Raw genomic sequence first — 18,774 nt, 5'->3', positions numbered from 1 at the left:
CCAGGCCACCTCACCACCAGCGTTCACCGTCAACGGCGACCTCACCACTGCGGTCACCACCAACGGCGACCTCACCACTAGCGTACTACAAATAGGTTTTGTCTTCTCATCATGACTCTCTTCTTTTCTTTAATTTTTGTTTCGAATTTTTGAATTTCTTGTGGGTTTTTCGAGTTCATTTGTAATCTGCTAGAAAGGAAGTTTTTTTTTTCTGAATTTTTCAACTTCAATTAAGTATTGATGTTTAATGGTGTTTGGGCCTCTTCTGTGAGATTATGGTGGTCGTGAGTTACTCAATCATGTTGTATTGCCCCAAAATTTGGGGACTTCTCCTATTAAAGAAATTAAGATAAACTTTCGAATCTTATGAAACATATGTGATCTTCTTATATGCAATGTATTGATTTTAATACAGTTCTTGTCACTAGAATTCCTCGACTGGTTGAATTGCTTGTTTCGGTCTGTTTTTTTAATCCCTGGAGTAGTTATGGAACTCCAGTGACTTGGCTTAATCATCTTATAGTTGCTGAGATGCCTTGTGTCGCATCCATGTGCGATTCTTTCACTTGACCTATGCACCAAACCACAAACCAGTAGTCTATTTGTATCCCTGATGTCTTTTATCAGGGAAGAGAAACCTGAAAGTCGTTCTGAATAAGTTTTGTTGCATGATTGAAGTTTTAGTTTGTACGATATTATTGTTTTTAGTTAAGTTGTCCAGAGATCATTAGGGTATGATGTTATTAGTTTTAATCGAATCTTATGAAACATATGTGATCTTTTAATATGCGATGTATTGATTTGAATACAGTTCTTGTCACCAGATTTCCTCAACTTACTGAATTGCTTGTTTTGGTCTGCTTTTTAATCTCTGGAGTAGTTCTGGAACTCCAGTGACTTGGCTCAGTCATCTGATCCTTTTCCATGGTTGCTGAGATGCCTTGTAATGCATCCATATGTGATTCTTTCACTTGGCCTACACATCAAACCATAAACCAGGAGTCTACAAGCTCTGTTAACTACTTGGGGATGTTAAAACTGCTCCATACCCACCTAGACCACACACACTTGGGCATAAAATGGCAGACTTGTGCACCAACACTGTGGTTGCTGCGTAGTTTTGAATTTGGAATTTTTTTGTTTCTAATAAATTCACCATCCATGTTTTTTTCAATGAGAATATTAATACCTTCAGTAGCCCCAACAGTCCTCTATTGCGGTTAGTTTGTGAAATTAGTATTTTGTGAAACTTTAATGCGATAAGTTAGGCCTTGATTTTGTGAGTTTCAATTCCTTGTTTGATTTAATTTCATTTGTCCGGTTGCATTAGGATGAAACGACATATATTAAAATGCTAGTTGGTGTATTTACAGACGATGTTTGAAGTCTCAAGTTGCCAGTATTAGTTTGTGTTGAGACTGTTGACTATACGATTAAACCTAGCTATCCCGATTCCTGAAATTGTGACATGAATTAAGAGTTACTCCTGATAGGACGATGATGATCTCGTTACTATTAGGAGTCTTTTTCGAGGAGAAGAATGTTCTTCCCGCATAGAAGAAAGAGTGTCAAAAGGCAGTTGATGCTCCATTAACCAAGAACATTGAAGCTGTCCCAGAGTTTAAGGCCTATTTGGCAGCAAGGTTTTCATTGAAGTCAGGCATGAATCCTCATGAGCTTATCTTTTAGAGAGTATCCTAGTTTTTTTTACACGATATCAATTTCTTGTGGAATCCTGTAAATTTGTTAGATGCAATGAATATATGTCCTTTCAACAACTTGCTTGTTTTTAATATTGAATTCTGATTTCTTAGTCATCATGGAATAGTGCAACTGCCTTCCTTGTCTAGCTTGTTTGTTATCTTGCTTTGGCGCTGCGATCATGCAAATCCGCTTTTCTTAAATTTAGCTTTTGGTAGTTCGTTCACATGCTAGTTGCTGGAAGGTGTTCTTATTTTCAAATTACTTAAGCAAAGTGCTTATGCAGAATTCTGCTCTGCCATGTCTGTTTTGCTTCTGTTGTTTTTGGTTCAAGATGTCAAATCCCAGTTCTTTCTAGCCTTGTTCTAGCCTGTGAAGTAGAACTTTGAGGTTTTCTTTTGAGTTCGTCTTGTGAATTGTCAATGTCGTCGATGTTTTTTCCATGTATGTGAGGAGCATATTTTGATTTAACAAAGGTGTGTTGGTCTAGTTGTTATTCGTGTGGATTGAAATAAAAGGGTTCCTCATACTCCCATCTTCTAGTGTATAAATTAAACTCTTTCCAAATTCTTTTTGTAAGAGTTAATTTACAAACTTACTTAGGCAAATTTGACAAATCAACCTAATAAAATTCCAGGTTGAATATATATCTAGGGCCAAGGCTTGTTACTGCCATAATCCCGATCCATGAAATTTCTGGTTTTTAGGGAAGGATTTCTTTCAGTCACAGTTCTTTTTGGGAGGGGTTTCTTTCTGTCATAGTTAGGTTATGTTTTTTTTTTTTAAGTGTAAATAGTGTGTGAAGCAGCAGCAACAACAGCACCGATGCCCGGGGCGTCTTTAAACTATTTAAGAACAACCATCTTTGACACTTTTTCATATAGCAACTCTTCTGCAAGAGTCTTCTGCAGGCTTGATTTGAACTGTTTGTATGTCTCAAACAATGATCCATCAATAGAAATTACAGTCTCCCCATTCTTGGTTTGATAGATGTGTCCTAGGATAAGAATGAATGTTCAACACCTTTGCTTGGGATATGGTTTGGTTTAAGCTCCAAAAGTTGCAGGTTACAGTATGCAGAACTTGGAATAAATTTGGAAATCTCAAACTCAAATTGGTCAAATGGTCCATAACTAAAGCTAACCCTTTAGTATACTGATAATTGCTACTCAAACATTTTTGGATTTGTGTGCTTTAAATCGGATAAAGTCTTGTTTCCAATCTGTGGAATTGGTTGAGTTTAATCTTATTTCTTGCTCAAATTGTGCTGAGAGCTATGGATGTAGTATTGTGAAAGTGATTGGTTTTTTTTTTCCATGATATAATTCCTGAAATATGATTTAAATTGTGGCCTATATTTTAGGTTTTAGGGACATAAAGTATACTTATTGTAGTTCATTGATTGGGTTTTATGTGACGTTAGCAGTTAGTACTGGTTGGTATTTGATGATTTTGAAGAAACTGATGGAAATGACAATGGCGGCTCTTTTATGAATTGTTGTTGCAGTTTCATTTGCTTTCCTATAATGAACTATGCATTTGCTAGAACTATGCGTTTACTAAAATACTAATTATGTTACTTATTTACAGTTTTCTCACGAAACCTATTCATCGGAAAATGTTGATGAAGTTAGAGACATGTGGGTCGAGTATTTTCTCAAGCAAGAAGCAAATGAAGAAAACAAAGATGATGGTATGAAAATAACTCCGTGAGTTTTGATTGGCAAATCGGTGTGAATATATGATTAGATTTTAGAACGTATGTTTTGTTTTACGTTATTGGAAATTACAAATTAATGTAAAGTTGCGTTTTGAGCATTACGTTTGGTAAATATATTTTTTGGTAATATGGACTATTAAGAAATGTTTATTGAATTATTATAAAATATTACAGCAGCAGGTGGTTTAATACAATCGGTGAATGAAAAATTACAGGTTATTAGCATGTAAAGATTACAGCAGGTTTAGCATGTAAAAATTACAATTGTTGAATTATTAAAAAAATATTACAGCAGCAGGTAGTGAATTAACGTTTTTTTTAAAAAAAAATACGTGAAAAGAGACCCGTTATTCGTAAAAAGGGCTCTCTAGGCATAATACTAAAAAGTTCAAAGAGACCTCATATCTTACATATGGGGTCTGAGGTTATTAGAAAAGAAATTAATAAAAAAATCAAAGAGACCCCATATCTTACATATGGGGTCTGAGTTTATTAAAAAATAAATTAATAAAAATATCAAAGAGATCCCATATCTTACATATGGGGTCTGAATATTTATAATAAACAGACCCCATATCTTACATATGGGGTCTCTTTCCCTTCTAAAATATTTTCCTAAATGCCTACGTAAGAGACCCCTTTTCTTACATGAAGGGTCTCCAACTTTTAAGAAACAGACCCCATTTCTAAGAGGGGGTCTCTTTTAAAAAGAGACCCCCCCATCTAGAGACCCCCTTAGAGGAGGTCTCTTATGCCTTTTTGGACGGGTCTCTTTGCCCATTTTTGTAGTAGTGAATAAACAGACTGTAATCATGCTTGGATTGAATAAAACCCTTTGTTTCAAGAGCAGTCAGAAGTTTCTCATGCCATTGTCTTGAAGCTTGTTTTAAGCCATAAATAGATTTGAGTAGCTTGCACACTTTATTATCAGGATTGTCAACACCTTCAGGAACTTGCATGTACACCTCTTCTTTCAAATCTCCATGGAGAAATGCATTATTAACATCTAGCTGATAGAGAGGCCAATTTCTGCTTGCTGCAACAGCAATCAAGCATCTCACAGTTGTCATTTTAACCACTGGACTGAAGGTCTCTTCATAATCTATCCCATATTTCTGGTTGAACCCCTTTGCAACAAGTCTTGCTTTACATCTTTCCAGGGCCCCTGTTGACTTCAACTTGACTTTGAATACCCACTTGCACCCTATTGCCTTTTTTCCTTTAGGTAACTTTACCAGTTCCCATGTCAAGATATGATCAAGTGCATTGAGTTCCTTTTGCATAGCTTCCACCCACAGTGGATGCTGTACAGCTTCATCATAGGATAAAGGCTCTGTAATATCTCAAAGTTGTGACAAAAGAGTCTGAAATTCTGCAGGAAAAGTGTCAAAAGAAACCAGATTGCACCAATGTTGAGTGTACTGTGGAGAAATGATGGATTCTGGATTTAGAACAGATGAATAACATTGGTATGAATCTAGGTATGATGGTTTTCTGTGTGTTCTTGTAGACTGTCTAGGTGGTGGAATTGTGGAAGCATTCTCAACAGTATCTTGTCTGTGAGAATCAGGTGGAGAAGGAACATCAGTGGGACTAGATGAGGGATGAAGAGCATCATTGTTTGAACTAGATGGAGAAAAAGGTTGAGTGTATATAGGTGTTGAGTGTGGTGAAGGAAATATGGTGTTTGGTGAGTTGCGATGTTGCTGGATGGTAGAAGATGAGTTAGATGAAGGTGAGTTAGGTGAGGGAAATGTGGTTTCTGAGGAAGAAAAATCTGGTGTATCAAAGATTACAGGTGATGTGACAGCAGGTAGATAAATGGCATGGATATAGGGATGATCAGAAGAACTGTGTTTGTGATAAATGTGGAAGGGAAAATGTTTGTTTGTATCAAGTTCTAGAACCTTGTATCCTTTCTGAGAAGTGGAGTATCCTAAGAAAACACATGGTGTAGCTCTGTGATTCAGTTTAGTTCTCCCTACTTTGGTTGTAGACACATAACACAGACATCCAAATGTTCTTAGGTGAGACAAATCAGTGGTTTTCTTGTATAATCTGAAATGTGGGGTATCAAGATTGATTGACTGCAATGGCATCCTATTGATCAGATATGCAGCACATAACACACATTCACCCCAAAACCTAGCTGGTACTTTGGATTGAATGTACAAAGCTCTGGCTGTCTCTAAAAGGTGCTTGTGTTTCCTTTCTACCACCCCATTTTGTTGTGGTGTATCACTACAGCTAGTTTGATTCATAATTCCAAACTTTAGACATAGTTTCTTCATTTCCCCTTCACACAACTCTTTAGCATTGTCAGACCTAATGCATTTAACCATGACTCCAAACTGTGTCTGAACCATATTAAGAAAGTCAGTCATGACAATAACAGAATCACTCTTATTTTTCAACAAATGTATCCAAGTAAATCTGTTGTAATCATCTACAATTGTCAAGAATTGATTACATCCAGAGGGTGTTTTAACAGAGTGAGGACCCCATACATCAAGGTGAATCAACTCAAAAGGAGCAACAGTCTTAATACTACTGTGAGGGAAGCTAACTCTAGTCTGTTTAGCAGCAGGACATACTTGACAAATTGTATCCTGTATACAAGTATTCACCTCACACTTAGGATTTATTAACTTCAATTGACTAAAAGGCAGATGTCCTAATCTTAAATGCCAAAGTTTAGCATTGTCTACAGAACTAGAACAAACTGCATTACAAACATGTTCTTGTTTCTTCTGCTGCAATTCTCCCACATTGTACAGACCTGATTTCACTTCACCAAGAGGAATCAAGTTCCCTTTCTGACAACAGACAAAACACTGATCATGAGTAAATCGAATTTCACACTTCAGATCTTGACACAATTTGTGGACAGATATAAGGTTGTACTTGAAGTTTGGAACATATAAAACATTCTGTAGAGTTATGTCAGGATTTAAAACCACAGAACCAACATGAGTCACAGGAATTCTACTTCCATCTGGTATGGTTATAAAGGTGTTTTGTATGTCAACTGGTTTATAAGTAGTGAATTGAGACAAATCATGACAGAAATGGTCAGATGCACCACTATCTAATAGCCACTTAGAGTTAGATTGTGATAGTAAGCATATACCTGCCATCAAAGCAAGATTGGTCTGATTTCCAGAGGTTTGTTGTTGTTGTTGTTGTTGTTTAGACATCATATCCAAGAGTTGCTGGTACTGTTCAGTTGTTATTGTGGGAGCAGTCACAGTCTGTGTTTCAGCACAAACATCAGAATTAGTGCCAGATGAGAGTGCAGCTACTTTAGAATCTCTGGAACCTTTGAAACCTGGTGGATAACCATGAATCTTGAAACATCTATCCACACTGTGTCCTTGCACTTGGCAGTGTGTGCAAAAATAGCTAGAACCCGTTCTTCCATATCTGTTTGTGTTTCCAGTTTGAAAACCACCACCAGTCTGCTGTGTTTTGAATGTTTTGTTGTTGTTGTTGTTGTTATTCTAACGATCTCCTCCAAAACGTCTCTTTTCAGCTGCAAAGGCCAGTGTCTCTACTTGTTTGTTAGAGTGTGAGATTTCTTTGTGTCTTTCTTCTTGAGCAAACAGTCTGTATGCCTCAGATACTTTAGGCAAAGTAGGCACCATCAACACATTTCCTCTGATAGTAGCAAACTGATCATTAAGCTTCATCATAAATTGCATCACCATCCTCTCCTGTTGCCTCAGAAAAAACTTCTTAGTGACATTACAAGTGCAGTTGTTACATGTGCAATATGGCATAGGATTAGCTTCCTCAATTGCATCCCAAACAGATTTAATTTCAGTGAAAAACTCTGAAATATTCTTATCTCCTTGAGTGATCTCAGCTAGCTTTTGTTCAAGAGAATAAATCTGTGCCAAAGATGCAAAACCAAACCTGTCTTCTAAATCAGTCCACACATCTCTGGCTGATTTCAGAAACATCACACTCTTAGCAATCCTATCATCCAGATTACCTAGAATTAAAGAACACACCAAATCATTGCACCTTTCCCAAGCCTTACTCTCCATTGAACCAGGATCAGGTTTGATGTAGCTTCCGTCAATGAAACCAATCTTATTCTTTGCTGACAATGCCAGCAGCATTGACCTCTTCCAGCTAGCAAATCCTTCACCATTAAACTTGAATGTAACCAACTGAGTTGAATTTGCGTCTGATGGATGAATATAGTAGATACTTGCAGGATCTTGATTAGGAGGTAATACAGAATTTCGTCTTGAGGTTTCTGCACTTGAATCAAAATCTTCAGCAGCCATTTTTAGAAGTAACTCTTGGATTAAGAATCAGAAGATCAGGAATATAGAAAGAAATTTGGAGTTTAAACTTCGAAGTTGCTATTAACACCAGAAAATCAGTGCAACAAATTGTAGAATCAGGAAGAACATAAAGCAATTTTTTGAAGAAATCAGAAAGAATTTTGCGGAATTTCAGAAAAAATGAGCCAAGAATCTTTGATTCTGCTCTGATACCATGACAAAATCTGGAAAGAGAAACAGGAAGAAAGAATTTTATGCTTTTTCTTAATTGATGAAAAACTGAATAAATGATTATTACAATGGTGCTTGCCTTTTATAGCTTAAACTAATTCTAGAAGCTACTAAAACTGTTACAACTAACTCCTAGAAATAAGGGAGCTACAATAACAGAATATGCCAGCATGGCAGCTCATGTGCATTACTTGTTTTGCACGAAATGATCTTATGCTCAAAGCTGAGTTAATGCAATGCTCATAAGCTTAACATCAACATTCAAATCATACCGGAAAAACTTTTAAAAATCGACTATTACATATTATGTAAAGTACAATTGATAAATACTATGTACTCCATATATGACATGTAATTTGAATGTATGATGAGGTTAAATATAAGAAACTCCTAGAAGTTATAGCTTAGTTCATGGTATTTCAGTTCATTCACTATCCATACTTGCTCAAAACAATACTTCAAGTCTTCAATTAATGATATTGGCGTCCTACAATTATATATATACTAGATTAGATCCCGTGCACGTACGGATTTTTATAATTTTTTTTCACAAAATATTTAACTGAATATCTCCCAAACTAATGCATAGTTCTAACATTTTTAACATACTCGTTTAAATATATTCACCTAATGTGCATATTTAAAATGCTAATATAGTAATTTGACCAAATTTTTGAGTGATATATATTCCATTATTAATACAATATTTTGACTAAAATATTACCAATTTACAATAATAATTATTACGTCGTATCTATTATTGCTATAATTTATAAACTAAATTTTGTTTCCATACATAAATAATTTATAAAAAAAGGAGAAAATAAAAGTAAAATAAAACAGATACACTTTTTGGCGGAAAAAAATCGCACCAGGAATTGACACGTGTCATTCCTGATGTCACTTTTAGTATATAGTAATAGATGAATCAAGTATACTAGTTAGATTAGTTTATCGTCATCAAAACCATATAAAATCGATCATACAATCATATAAATACTCCATATATATAAGTTTTACTTTAGTTCACTAAGTAACATAAAATAACAAGTGTAGAAAGATTTAGACTTAAAATTTGGATAAGAGGGAATAACTTTATTTAGCATTGTTATTGACTCAATTAAACACTTTCATACTAAACCAAGCTTTTCTAGAAATGAAAAACGGTGTGGGATATTGACTAAATAAATCCAAAAGTAGATCAACCTTTTAATATTTCCAAGCCCTTTTTTTCCTATAATTCTTCCAAAAAAAGGGAAAAAAAAAAGAAAAAAAAAAAAAGAGGGTAGACAATTTCAAAACCCAAAACTACCCCTCAACTCAATTTAGAAAATTCTCACCACCCCCAAAGACCACGTATACATGTACACTCAATAAATTTGGGTAAAATAATCTATTTATGACGTCATCATAGACTTAGCTAACGTAATCCTGACCCCAAGACTTTCTTCCCGGCCTTATAACTTTCTTCTTTCACATGAGTATAAATATAAATCACGTCCATGTACTTTGCTTAACAAAATATCCCCCACTTCACACTACTAAACTTTTAACTCAACATTATAATTTCTTTACTTTCTCACTCTAAAAAAACAAAACACAATGGAAGGGAGCAGTAGTGATGTTGTAATGTCACCGGTAGGAGCAGCATCACCGTGCTCCACCGGGTCTCCGAACTCTCCTCCTCCTTGTTCCGGCCACGGCCACCAGGCGAGTTATGGTGGTCCGCCGGTAATAATGAGCCCTTGTGCGGCTTGCAAGATCCTTCGCCGTCGGTGTGCTGACAAATGTGTGTTGGCTCCTTATTTTCCACCAACTGATCCTCTCAAGTTTAGCATTGCTCATAAGGTGTTTGGTGCTAGCAATATCATCAAGTTGCTACAGGTAATATACTTCATATGTTTTCCAAGTTCAGGCCGTTTCATAAAGTTCTTCCCGCTTTTACTTTATTTCATCACTTTCTGCTACAAATTCAAATTTGTGGAAGCCATATAGCATTATTTGTGGAAGCCATATTCCATTGATCAACATTGCTATCATAATTTTTAGTTTTTTTTTATAGTCTTTAATTAACTTAATAAAAAATCAAAATTAAATAATTTACAAGACTATAATAGTCAAGGTTGCATCTTGAAAATAATATAAAAAGTCAATTACATGCAATAGTTTACTTGACAATGATGGAGATCGAATATATTAGGTTAACTATTAATTTACATATAAATACAATAAATTAAATGAAAAATCGATATGTGGAGTCAAAGTACTGCCATTGACGGGTAATTCTAAAGCCAATTGTATAGGAAAAACGTTTATATTATTCCTTACTTAATTTTTTGTAAAATCACATGTTTGTCTTGAAGCTAAGCAATACTTTACCAATTGTATCCAAAGTAAATTAAATAAAAGTACATTGATCGAAATCAACTAATTGGGAGTTTTAATATTTTGTATTTGTCGGTATTTTATTTTTTGAACATCTATGAATTCATATATTAGAAGGTAGAAATATAACGCTTTATATATTTATCTTGATCAAATAAGTTCAAAACTTAGTAACGTACGGGAGTACTCTGTATTAGTTAGGGGGTCATGGATTACAAAGTAATTTTTTTTAAAGGAGTGGAAAAGATAGTAACTACTCGGATATTAAGACAAATTAAAAGAGAAAGGAAGAATTTTTTTTAATTATAGGTCAAAGAAAAATTATAATTACTTAATTAATCAAGTACGGAGTACTAAGTCTGAACTACATATTGCTATAAACCTATATTCCCTAAGCTGGGGACGGGCTAGGGAGGTAGATGTATCAACTACTTTTAGATAAAATTGGTAGCATACTTAACCAAATTGATAGCTAACTACCATTTTGGTATAAAACAATGTCCTAGGTTGGTAATCCTTGACCAAATTAAATGAAATTATGATCATTAGTTCACTTTTCTTTTTAAAAGAAAAATCATAAAGTCAATATTATATACTTTTACCAAACAAACCATGCATAAAAAACCCATGATTATTGAAAAGTGGATTTAATTCTATTGGTTTAACATAATTTATTTTCTTTTTTTTATCAATAATATGTCAATCTCAAAAAAATAATTGATTGCAATGTTTTCACACCAAACGAGGAGGAAATTTGGCCAATGATGAGGGAACACAAAACCCGGCCACTAACGGTATCTAGTGTTAATTCATCATGCAAAATGCTCAACTCGTCCCATCACTTTAATTAGGATATACAACAAATTTTACTACTCCGTAAAAGATTGTATCCATTAACAAATTTTACTTTATTATTTTTTGGACGTAAAATGTTTATATGCGTTGATAAAGTGGTTATTTGTTATTAAGGAATGACTTAAAATGAACAATTATGAAAAAATTACGAAAAAGTTACTAAATAAATTAGGTTTAGACAAACAAATAAAGATATCCCAATAAAAAATGAGGCAATATTTCAGAGAAGAATTTTAATTGCCCCGCTAGTACACCAAAGATCAATTTGTTAAGCAAAAAAGTTACTCATAAATTACAATTTTGTCCTTTTGTTAGTTTTAAAGTGATACGCTTGCGGATAACATGTAAAAGTATGTGACAAAATTAAAATTATAACCCAAAAAAGAAATATGAGAAGAACAAAAAGTGACCCGTGAGTACTAAACATAAAATAAGAAGTACACTATTTATAGCATAACCTGCACATTTATCCAACAAACAATCCACACAACTTAGCTTAGAAGAGTTACAAGGATACACCACCCAAAACTTAATTGGTTGCATTTCATATTTAGAGCTTTAGACTATAGTATTACACGTATGAACATATATAAAGTTTCATATCACTGTAGTCCATTAGTCCATCACCATAACAGCCTTGTTTTTAGCTTATTTTCGCATATTCGAGAAAAATAAAGTTCATAAGATAAGTTTTGACTATGTAGTGTTAATCAACTTACAACTAATTAAGGAAAAATGGATTATGATAAGTTTCATTTCTTCTGATTTGTGCAACATCCAAAACTAGAGGTGAACTTTAACCATGTCTTGAGATAAGTTAATTAATTAGAGAATTAATTTACCAAGTTTTAAGGATTAAAAGATTAATGTGGGATTGAGTTTGTTGGGCAAACTTTGACCACTTTGTGTCTCTCCTAAAATGGAAAAGTGAAGTAGTTTTAAAGGTATGTCCCAAAGCATTGGAGTATCTTTTAGGCTTTTATATATGTAAGTTCGTTCATATAAGTGCATTCATATACATTGGAGTATAAAATGGATCAAATAATTGACTAATCATACATTATTTCTTGGTGTCATCATAAAACAGGAGCTTCCAGAATCACAAAGAGCAGATGCAGTAAGCAGCATGGTATACGAGGCGAACGCTCGACTACGAGATCCGGTGTACGGATGTGCCGGAGCAATATGTCAGCTTCAGAAACAAGTTAGTGAGTTACAAGCTGAACTAGCTAAGTCAAGGGCAGAGGTTGTTAACATGCAATGCCAACAAGCTAATTTACTTGCTATAATTTGCATGGAAATGACACAATCATCCTCACAAGATGTTGTCATGCCTACTACATCATCGTCGCCACCACCACAAGACCCTTCATCGTACGAGACTAGCCCGATCAATAGCTACTTAAGCTTCTACGAGGATAACAACAACTTAAGCTCCATTTGGGATCGAGAGCCTCTTTGGACTTGAATTAATAATTACGTAGTAGAAGAAAAAAAATAATTAAAAATTAAAAGTTAAAAATTAAAAATTGATCTTTGATATGATATTAGAAATTTATAATTATTTTCAACAAAATAAGCGTAAAATTCTTACTTAGCAAAGGAAATGGGACAAAAAAAGTAGTTTCATGCATTAAGTCAATAGTTGTATTAGAAGAAGAGAGACTTTGAGATGGAGAAGAAAAAAAAGGGAGAAAAATGACAGAATATACAGTAATGTATGAATGCTGTCCTTTCAATGATCGATCAGGCACTTGCTAGCTACTCCAACTACGTACGTACTTCGCATGACCGACTAGTATACGTGTGTACTAATTCTTGTATCAAACTCAACTACACTATTATTGGTAACCTAATTTTATCATCTAAAATTTAATATACTTTTACTTTTTAATAAGCTTCTCTATTAGATCTTTTCATGAATATCATCGAATAAGCTAAGGTTGCGTTCTCTTCACCTGCTTCGGTCTTTTCTCATTGTGCCGCATGCAACACGCTAATATTTTCAGGACGGACATGACGTTCATTTTGTTAATCTATCTATGATCTATATATCCAAAAAGTGCCATGCCAATGGCAACTCTTAAAACTTGAGACTAGTTTGTTTTGCCCGTGATTTTTTTTTTTTTAAATGATCTACATAGCCACCAACAATGGTCTTGCACATACTCCAAAACTCGTTGTATTGTACAAATCTTAAAATTTTAACCAAGTTGGATGACATTCACAATACAACATGCATGCGAGAATAACACCATATGATGAAGGATAAATGGAAGCTTAATGTACGTTAAAGCTTTATGTCTCCTAGCAGCCTTAGCTGGTGATGCATTTAGACTATACTAGTAAAGACGAGAAAATTCTTTTTTACTGTTTAAAAACAGTAAATTAAAGAAATTTAATTATCCTTAATCTCATGTTTTTACGAAGATTGAATTCAACAACATGTTTTCCATTTATTTCTTTTGACGCGGCATATTTTAACATGTTATATGCATACAATTAAGTCAAATAATATCGTCAAAAAATGGGCTCATTTTTTTTAAGGGGACACGAAATGACTTATAATTCTCGTGAGTCCGGATCCTCTAGAGTTTTTATAAAACTCTACAAGGTAGAATTGTATCTAAATCATACATTTTAAAATCAATGGCTCATATTGATGAGAAAAAATAGGGGAAATTTTGGAAAGATAATATATCAACCATTGATTTTTCATTCAATGGTTGATATGCTCAAACTCTACCTTGTAGAGTTATTTTAGAACTCTAGAGGATCCAAAACCAATTCTCGTATATTCGATGTAGAAATGTTTTTTTGTTTTGGTGTCAGCACCCGATTCATCCTTAGAGTCGCGCGAGTTTTGGGTGGTTAATTAGGCTTCATTCCCCTCCCAATTGTTATTGCGGGGATCGAACACGGGTTCTCCCTACCCAATTCAACCCCAATCACCACTGAACCAACAACCAATTGGTCATATGATGTAGAAATGTCAATACATATGTTTATTTACTAAAATAGGTATAATAAATTAAATTAATAACGCATGTCTTTTGTACATTAATGTTGGAAGTCTATAATAAATACTATGACCGTAGAATTAAATGACCAATTTGGACCGTCAAATTGTACATTGTGAATTATTCTACAAAATCAGGTCTGAATGAAGAAATATTAAATCGCCTACAAAACCAAAAATGAATTGAAAGTAGGTTTAAACTTTAAATTAAGTAAGCAATTTGGCAACTAATTTTTTTAATCAAGTTCTTAAGTGGTCTTTTTTGTGTCTTTATAGACTTATAGTCTATGGAAGGTCTGATGTCAACAAACACTATCTTTACTTTGACTATGCTGCTGCTCATTTTGGATAATGACTCCATTTAGAAAATCGAGTGTACATTGCCACCATACATGATTAATTTCATTTTCATAATATAATATAATGTATCCATGTTAATGCACGGCGCTATATATATTTGTAAAATTAAGAAAGACGGTCTTGAAAAATTAAGTGAAAGTTTTGAGAAACTATTTTCTTTTCGATCTCATTTTTTGGAATAAATTTATTGGAGCGGATAGTTCTACGTACAAATGAACCAAGTTGAGTTGAGTATTAGTGTTCTAGCCAAATCGGTCATAAACAAGCTTTCGGTCATGCCCCGCCTTGGCTTGTTAATTTTGACATTGAACTAACTCTTTTGTTATTATTTATATAGTGCGCTAAGTTTATAATGATACTCTGTAGTTTAAATTTGTTAGGACTTATAATGGAGTACATGTACATTTAGTACCAAACAAGACTCAATATAGCTAGAGAAATGAAATACGTACAAACTTTATAATGATAAAATGTTATTATACTCCGTACTAGGTTAGAGTTTAAGATTCATTTACGCGTTCTAACAAAACTGTTCATGATCTGTCATTTTACATTTACTCATGCTGTAACAAAACTCTTGATGATATGTCATTGTAAAAGAGAAAGAGCTAGAGAACTTGTACTCCGTAACGTGCAACACGTCCAAAAGATGAGATGAAGAATTTGAATCTTGATATAAAAGAGATTTCACGTGTGAACTTCAAAGGGGAAAATTTGTCGTAGATGTAGTGATGTTGTGTTGTCGGTAAAACAACATGAAATTATGAGTCTCTAGTCTACTTTCGATCTTAAAGCATCATTTCATTTCCTTTTTGTACATACAACAAGACAACACGTCCATTCCCATGATTATCATATAATAATAAATATATTATATATGTGTTCATATTATTGGATTTTGTTAAAGTATTTATATCATTTTGATCATTTGGACTTCCATTGCTTTTTTTAAGGTACGGAGTACCAAATGGTGAATTTTGTTAAATGAACATGCTTAACTTAAAACTATTAAGTTATACTTCCTCCGTCTTTTAATACTCGCAACGTTTGGACTTTTTCCACTATTCATATAATCTACTTTGACTATTCGTAGTGTTTTTTATATAAGATAAAACATAGTCATGTGGAATCTTGTTAGATTCGTCTTTTTTTGCATAAAGAGAATTTAAGATATAAATGATCAAAGTTGTGCATTGGCATGCGTGAAACTTACAAACGTTGCGAGCTGAGTATTAAAAGACGGAGGAAGTATAATATTTGTATTCAAATAAATGTCGTGTTTATTATTTTTCTACTATGGTACCCTTTAATTTCTACTTCTATCTTTTTCTGCACGTGTTCGACTTGGCGACTTACCGTTATATATGCACAATTTTACCTAATTCTTAATAAAGTGAAAATTAAACACGAGGGAGAGAAATTAAACGAAGAGCGTAATAATGCATGCCTAAGCCTTAGAGGAACGAGTAATACAAGTACTCTGTAATAACTTTGTGCAAAATCTTAAAAGACATACTCCCTTCCCTTAGTCTCAAATTATTATCCCTCTTGTACCAAAAGTGTTCGATCTATTAAGAGTTGGTCGATTGAATTTGAGAATGCACAAAAATGGTAAAATCACATGTATTTTACGTGACAGTTAAACTTTGGACAACATTTATAGTACGTAATGGGACAATCTTTTAGAAACAGACTAAAATGATAAACAATCTTTTAGAAACAGACTAAAATGATAAACAACAAGAACGGAGGAGGGAGGACAAGTAGTATATAAGAAGGCGGTCCACACGGTTAGTAAATACGTAGTATGATGATAGGCAGATCATCGTCAGACAGAAAGAGCCAATAATGTGGATTTGATGTCACACACTCACAAAGTATGGTAAGTGTGTAGTCAAATAGGATCCAATGTCTTCCAATAATCTTTCATCTTCCAAAACTTGAACCATCGGACTCAGAGACCAACTACGACCAGGATTGTTCATATTATGCTAAGTTTGGGCCTCCATTTTCTAGACTATTGTTTTAGTTTTTTTCCACCGCTCATCGAGCTCATGCATGGTATAACTCTATTACCCGATCACGGCTATTTTCTTTTCTGCTCATTTTGCCCCCTTTTTTTTACATAGGATAAATTTGCATTAATGGAATAAATTTCAATAAACTAAATTAAAACATTACTAGGATCTTTAGAGATCGATACAATCCCGTCAAAAAAAAAAAAAAAAGATCGATACAACACTTACTACAATAAAAGTACACATCATCTTAGAGGGTAGTAGGCTCATTTCCCCTTTCATTTCGAAATAATAATTAAAAAAAAAAGCATTGTTTCTATGTTACTCAAAAATAAATTAAAAATCTTATATTTCATTGGCCGAAACCATTAGATTTTCTAAGTGGCGCTCTAATAATTCAACAAATATGCCTCATGTATATATATATATATATATATATATATATATATATATATATATATATATATATATATATATATATATATATATATATATATATATATATATTAGATTGTCCAGATATATTCTTAAGAATGATCAAGTTATAATTTTTATAAAATATTCAATTTAACAGGCTGATAAATTGTTTTGTTCATAGCAGATTCACAATCAGTTTTGTGCATGTACAACTTTTCATATAATCAAGGTTTGATTTCTTGAATAACTACTAAAAATGGGTATAATTTACAATAAAAAATAATACTCCGTAACATTCAAACAAGTAAATGTGCCGGATGAGTTTAAAGTGTGTATCGTTATTTGACGTATGCGTTAGCTAAAACTGCCCACATTTATTTTGTAAAAGTACAAATTTTCCCTTATAAAAAAACCACCGCAAGATTTGTGTTGCCGCCTTGTCGCCGGCGTATGTGCGGTGGCACCACACGTGTTGGCCGTGCAATTGATGTGTGGCATTGTGCATTCAAAAAAATTTAAAATACTTTCTCTTTCACGGTTCATTGCAAAGGGAGGTCATCGTAATTTAGCTATCATCGCCGGTGAAAGATAGGGCCGAGGTCGCCAGATTCTTTTAAGAGAAGGCGGATGAGAGGGTGAGGAGGGGTAATTATTTTTAAGGGTAAAAATGTCCTTTTGACTAAATAAATGCGGGTGATTGTATCTAACGAGGACGTTGAATTAAAACCCACCTTAAAATTAGTATCTCTAATTTTCTGAACGTAGTACAGTGTACATAATGCTTTTGTAAAAGTTGGGCTATTTGGCACACTTTTCAATGGGCCTAAGGAGGATGTGAATTACACAATTTTGCACACCCATTTAAAATCCTCCACCAACAAAACAAGTTGAAAGTACAACTAGTCTTTTACAAACATTTGAAACATAACCGAGAACTGCATACCTGCGTTGCTTTCTCGTTATTTAATCAAAGCCCAATATTGACATTCTTTGTTGGAAAGCCCAAATATTGCAAGAACTTAAGTATAAAAATGCAATTACATCACTCTAGTGCTCAATAAGATTGACAATTCAATTTCAGTAGATCAGCAAAGATGCTCATCACACCAGAATAGCACAACAAGTTTCAATTCTCATTCTGGGATACCCTAAAAAACTAATCCACCTTTCCTTTACAACAAAGATTTTTAAAAACTCTTCTATATGATGCATGACATCTAAGGTGTAAACTTATTCTGTGACATTGGACAAGGATCAGGCTAATTAGTAAGCATCCATATAAACCAGCTGATATACTAACCTCTGCAGCAACAGATTTCTTGTCAGTATCAGGGCACTGAATGTGTGATGAATTTCCATCATCTAGGTTCATGACTTTGCAGCTATCTCCAATAGCTACCTCAATCAATTCCTCAGGCTCAGTTCCTCCAAGATCATCAACACTGTGTTGCTCGTCTGGCCCATGAGAAGGCACAGAGTAAGTAAAACCATTTGTGGCTACTGTTTCAATAAGCACTGGTTTGAAGGCCGCAACCTCAAATGGAGAGCATTGAGAAGCATCAACTTCACTTTCGCATGATCCAACTTTCTTTCTCTTGGTACCCATATCACTCACAGATACATCTAAACCAGCCTTAGAAAATTGCATAACCCTCCTTCGTTGTCTCCGCCATATGGAAAAAGGGGTTGGGGAGTACCAAGTGCAGGGATTGACCGAAAACATATTGTAATTATCAAGTTTAGGAGAACTATACTTCCTTTTACAAGTAAGGG

General features: G+C 34.0%; 1 protein-coding gene across 1 annotated transcript; it reads left to right on the top strand.

Annotated features, from left to right (window-relative positions):
- The first annotated feature begins 9,455 nt into the window (after window positions 1–9,455).
- Window positions 9,456–12,718, top strand: LOC110800365 (LOB domain-containing protein 1). Its single transcript, XM_022005675.2, has 2 exons — window positions 9,456–9,831; window positions 12,275–12,718. The coding sequence occupies exons 1-2, from the start codon at window positions 9,550–9,552 to the stop codon at window positions 12,653–12,655; spliced, it is 663 nt and encodes a 220-aa protein (XP_021861367.1). The 5' UTR covers window positions 9,456–9,549; the 3' UTR covers window positions 12,656–12,718.
- Window positions 12,719–18,774: the final 6,056 nt, after the last annotated feature.

This window comes from Spinacia oleracea, chromosome 1, assembly GCF_020520425.1.
Source record: "Spinacia oleracea cultivar Varoflay chromosome 1, BTI_SOV_V1, whole genome shotgun sequence".
Lineage (NCBI taxonomy): Eukaryota > Viridiplantae > Streptophyta > Magnoliopsida > Caryophyllales > Amaranthaceae > Spinacia > Spinacia oleracea.
This window is presented reverse-complemented; position numbering and strand designations above follow the sequence as displayed.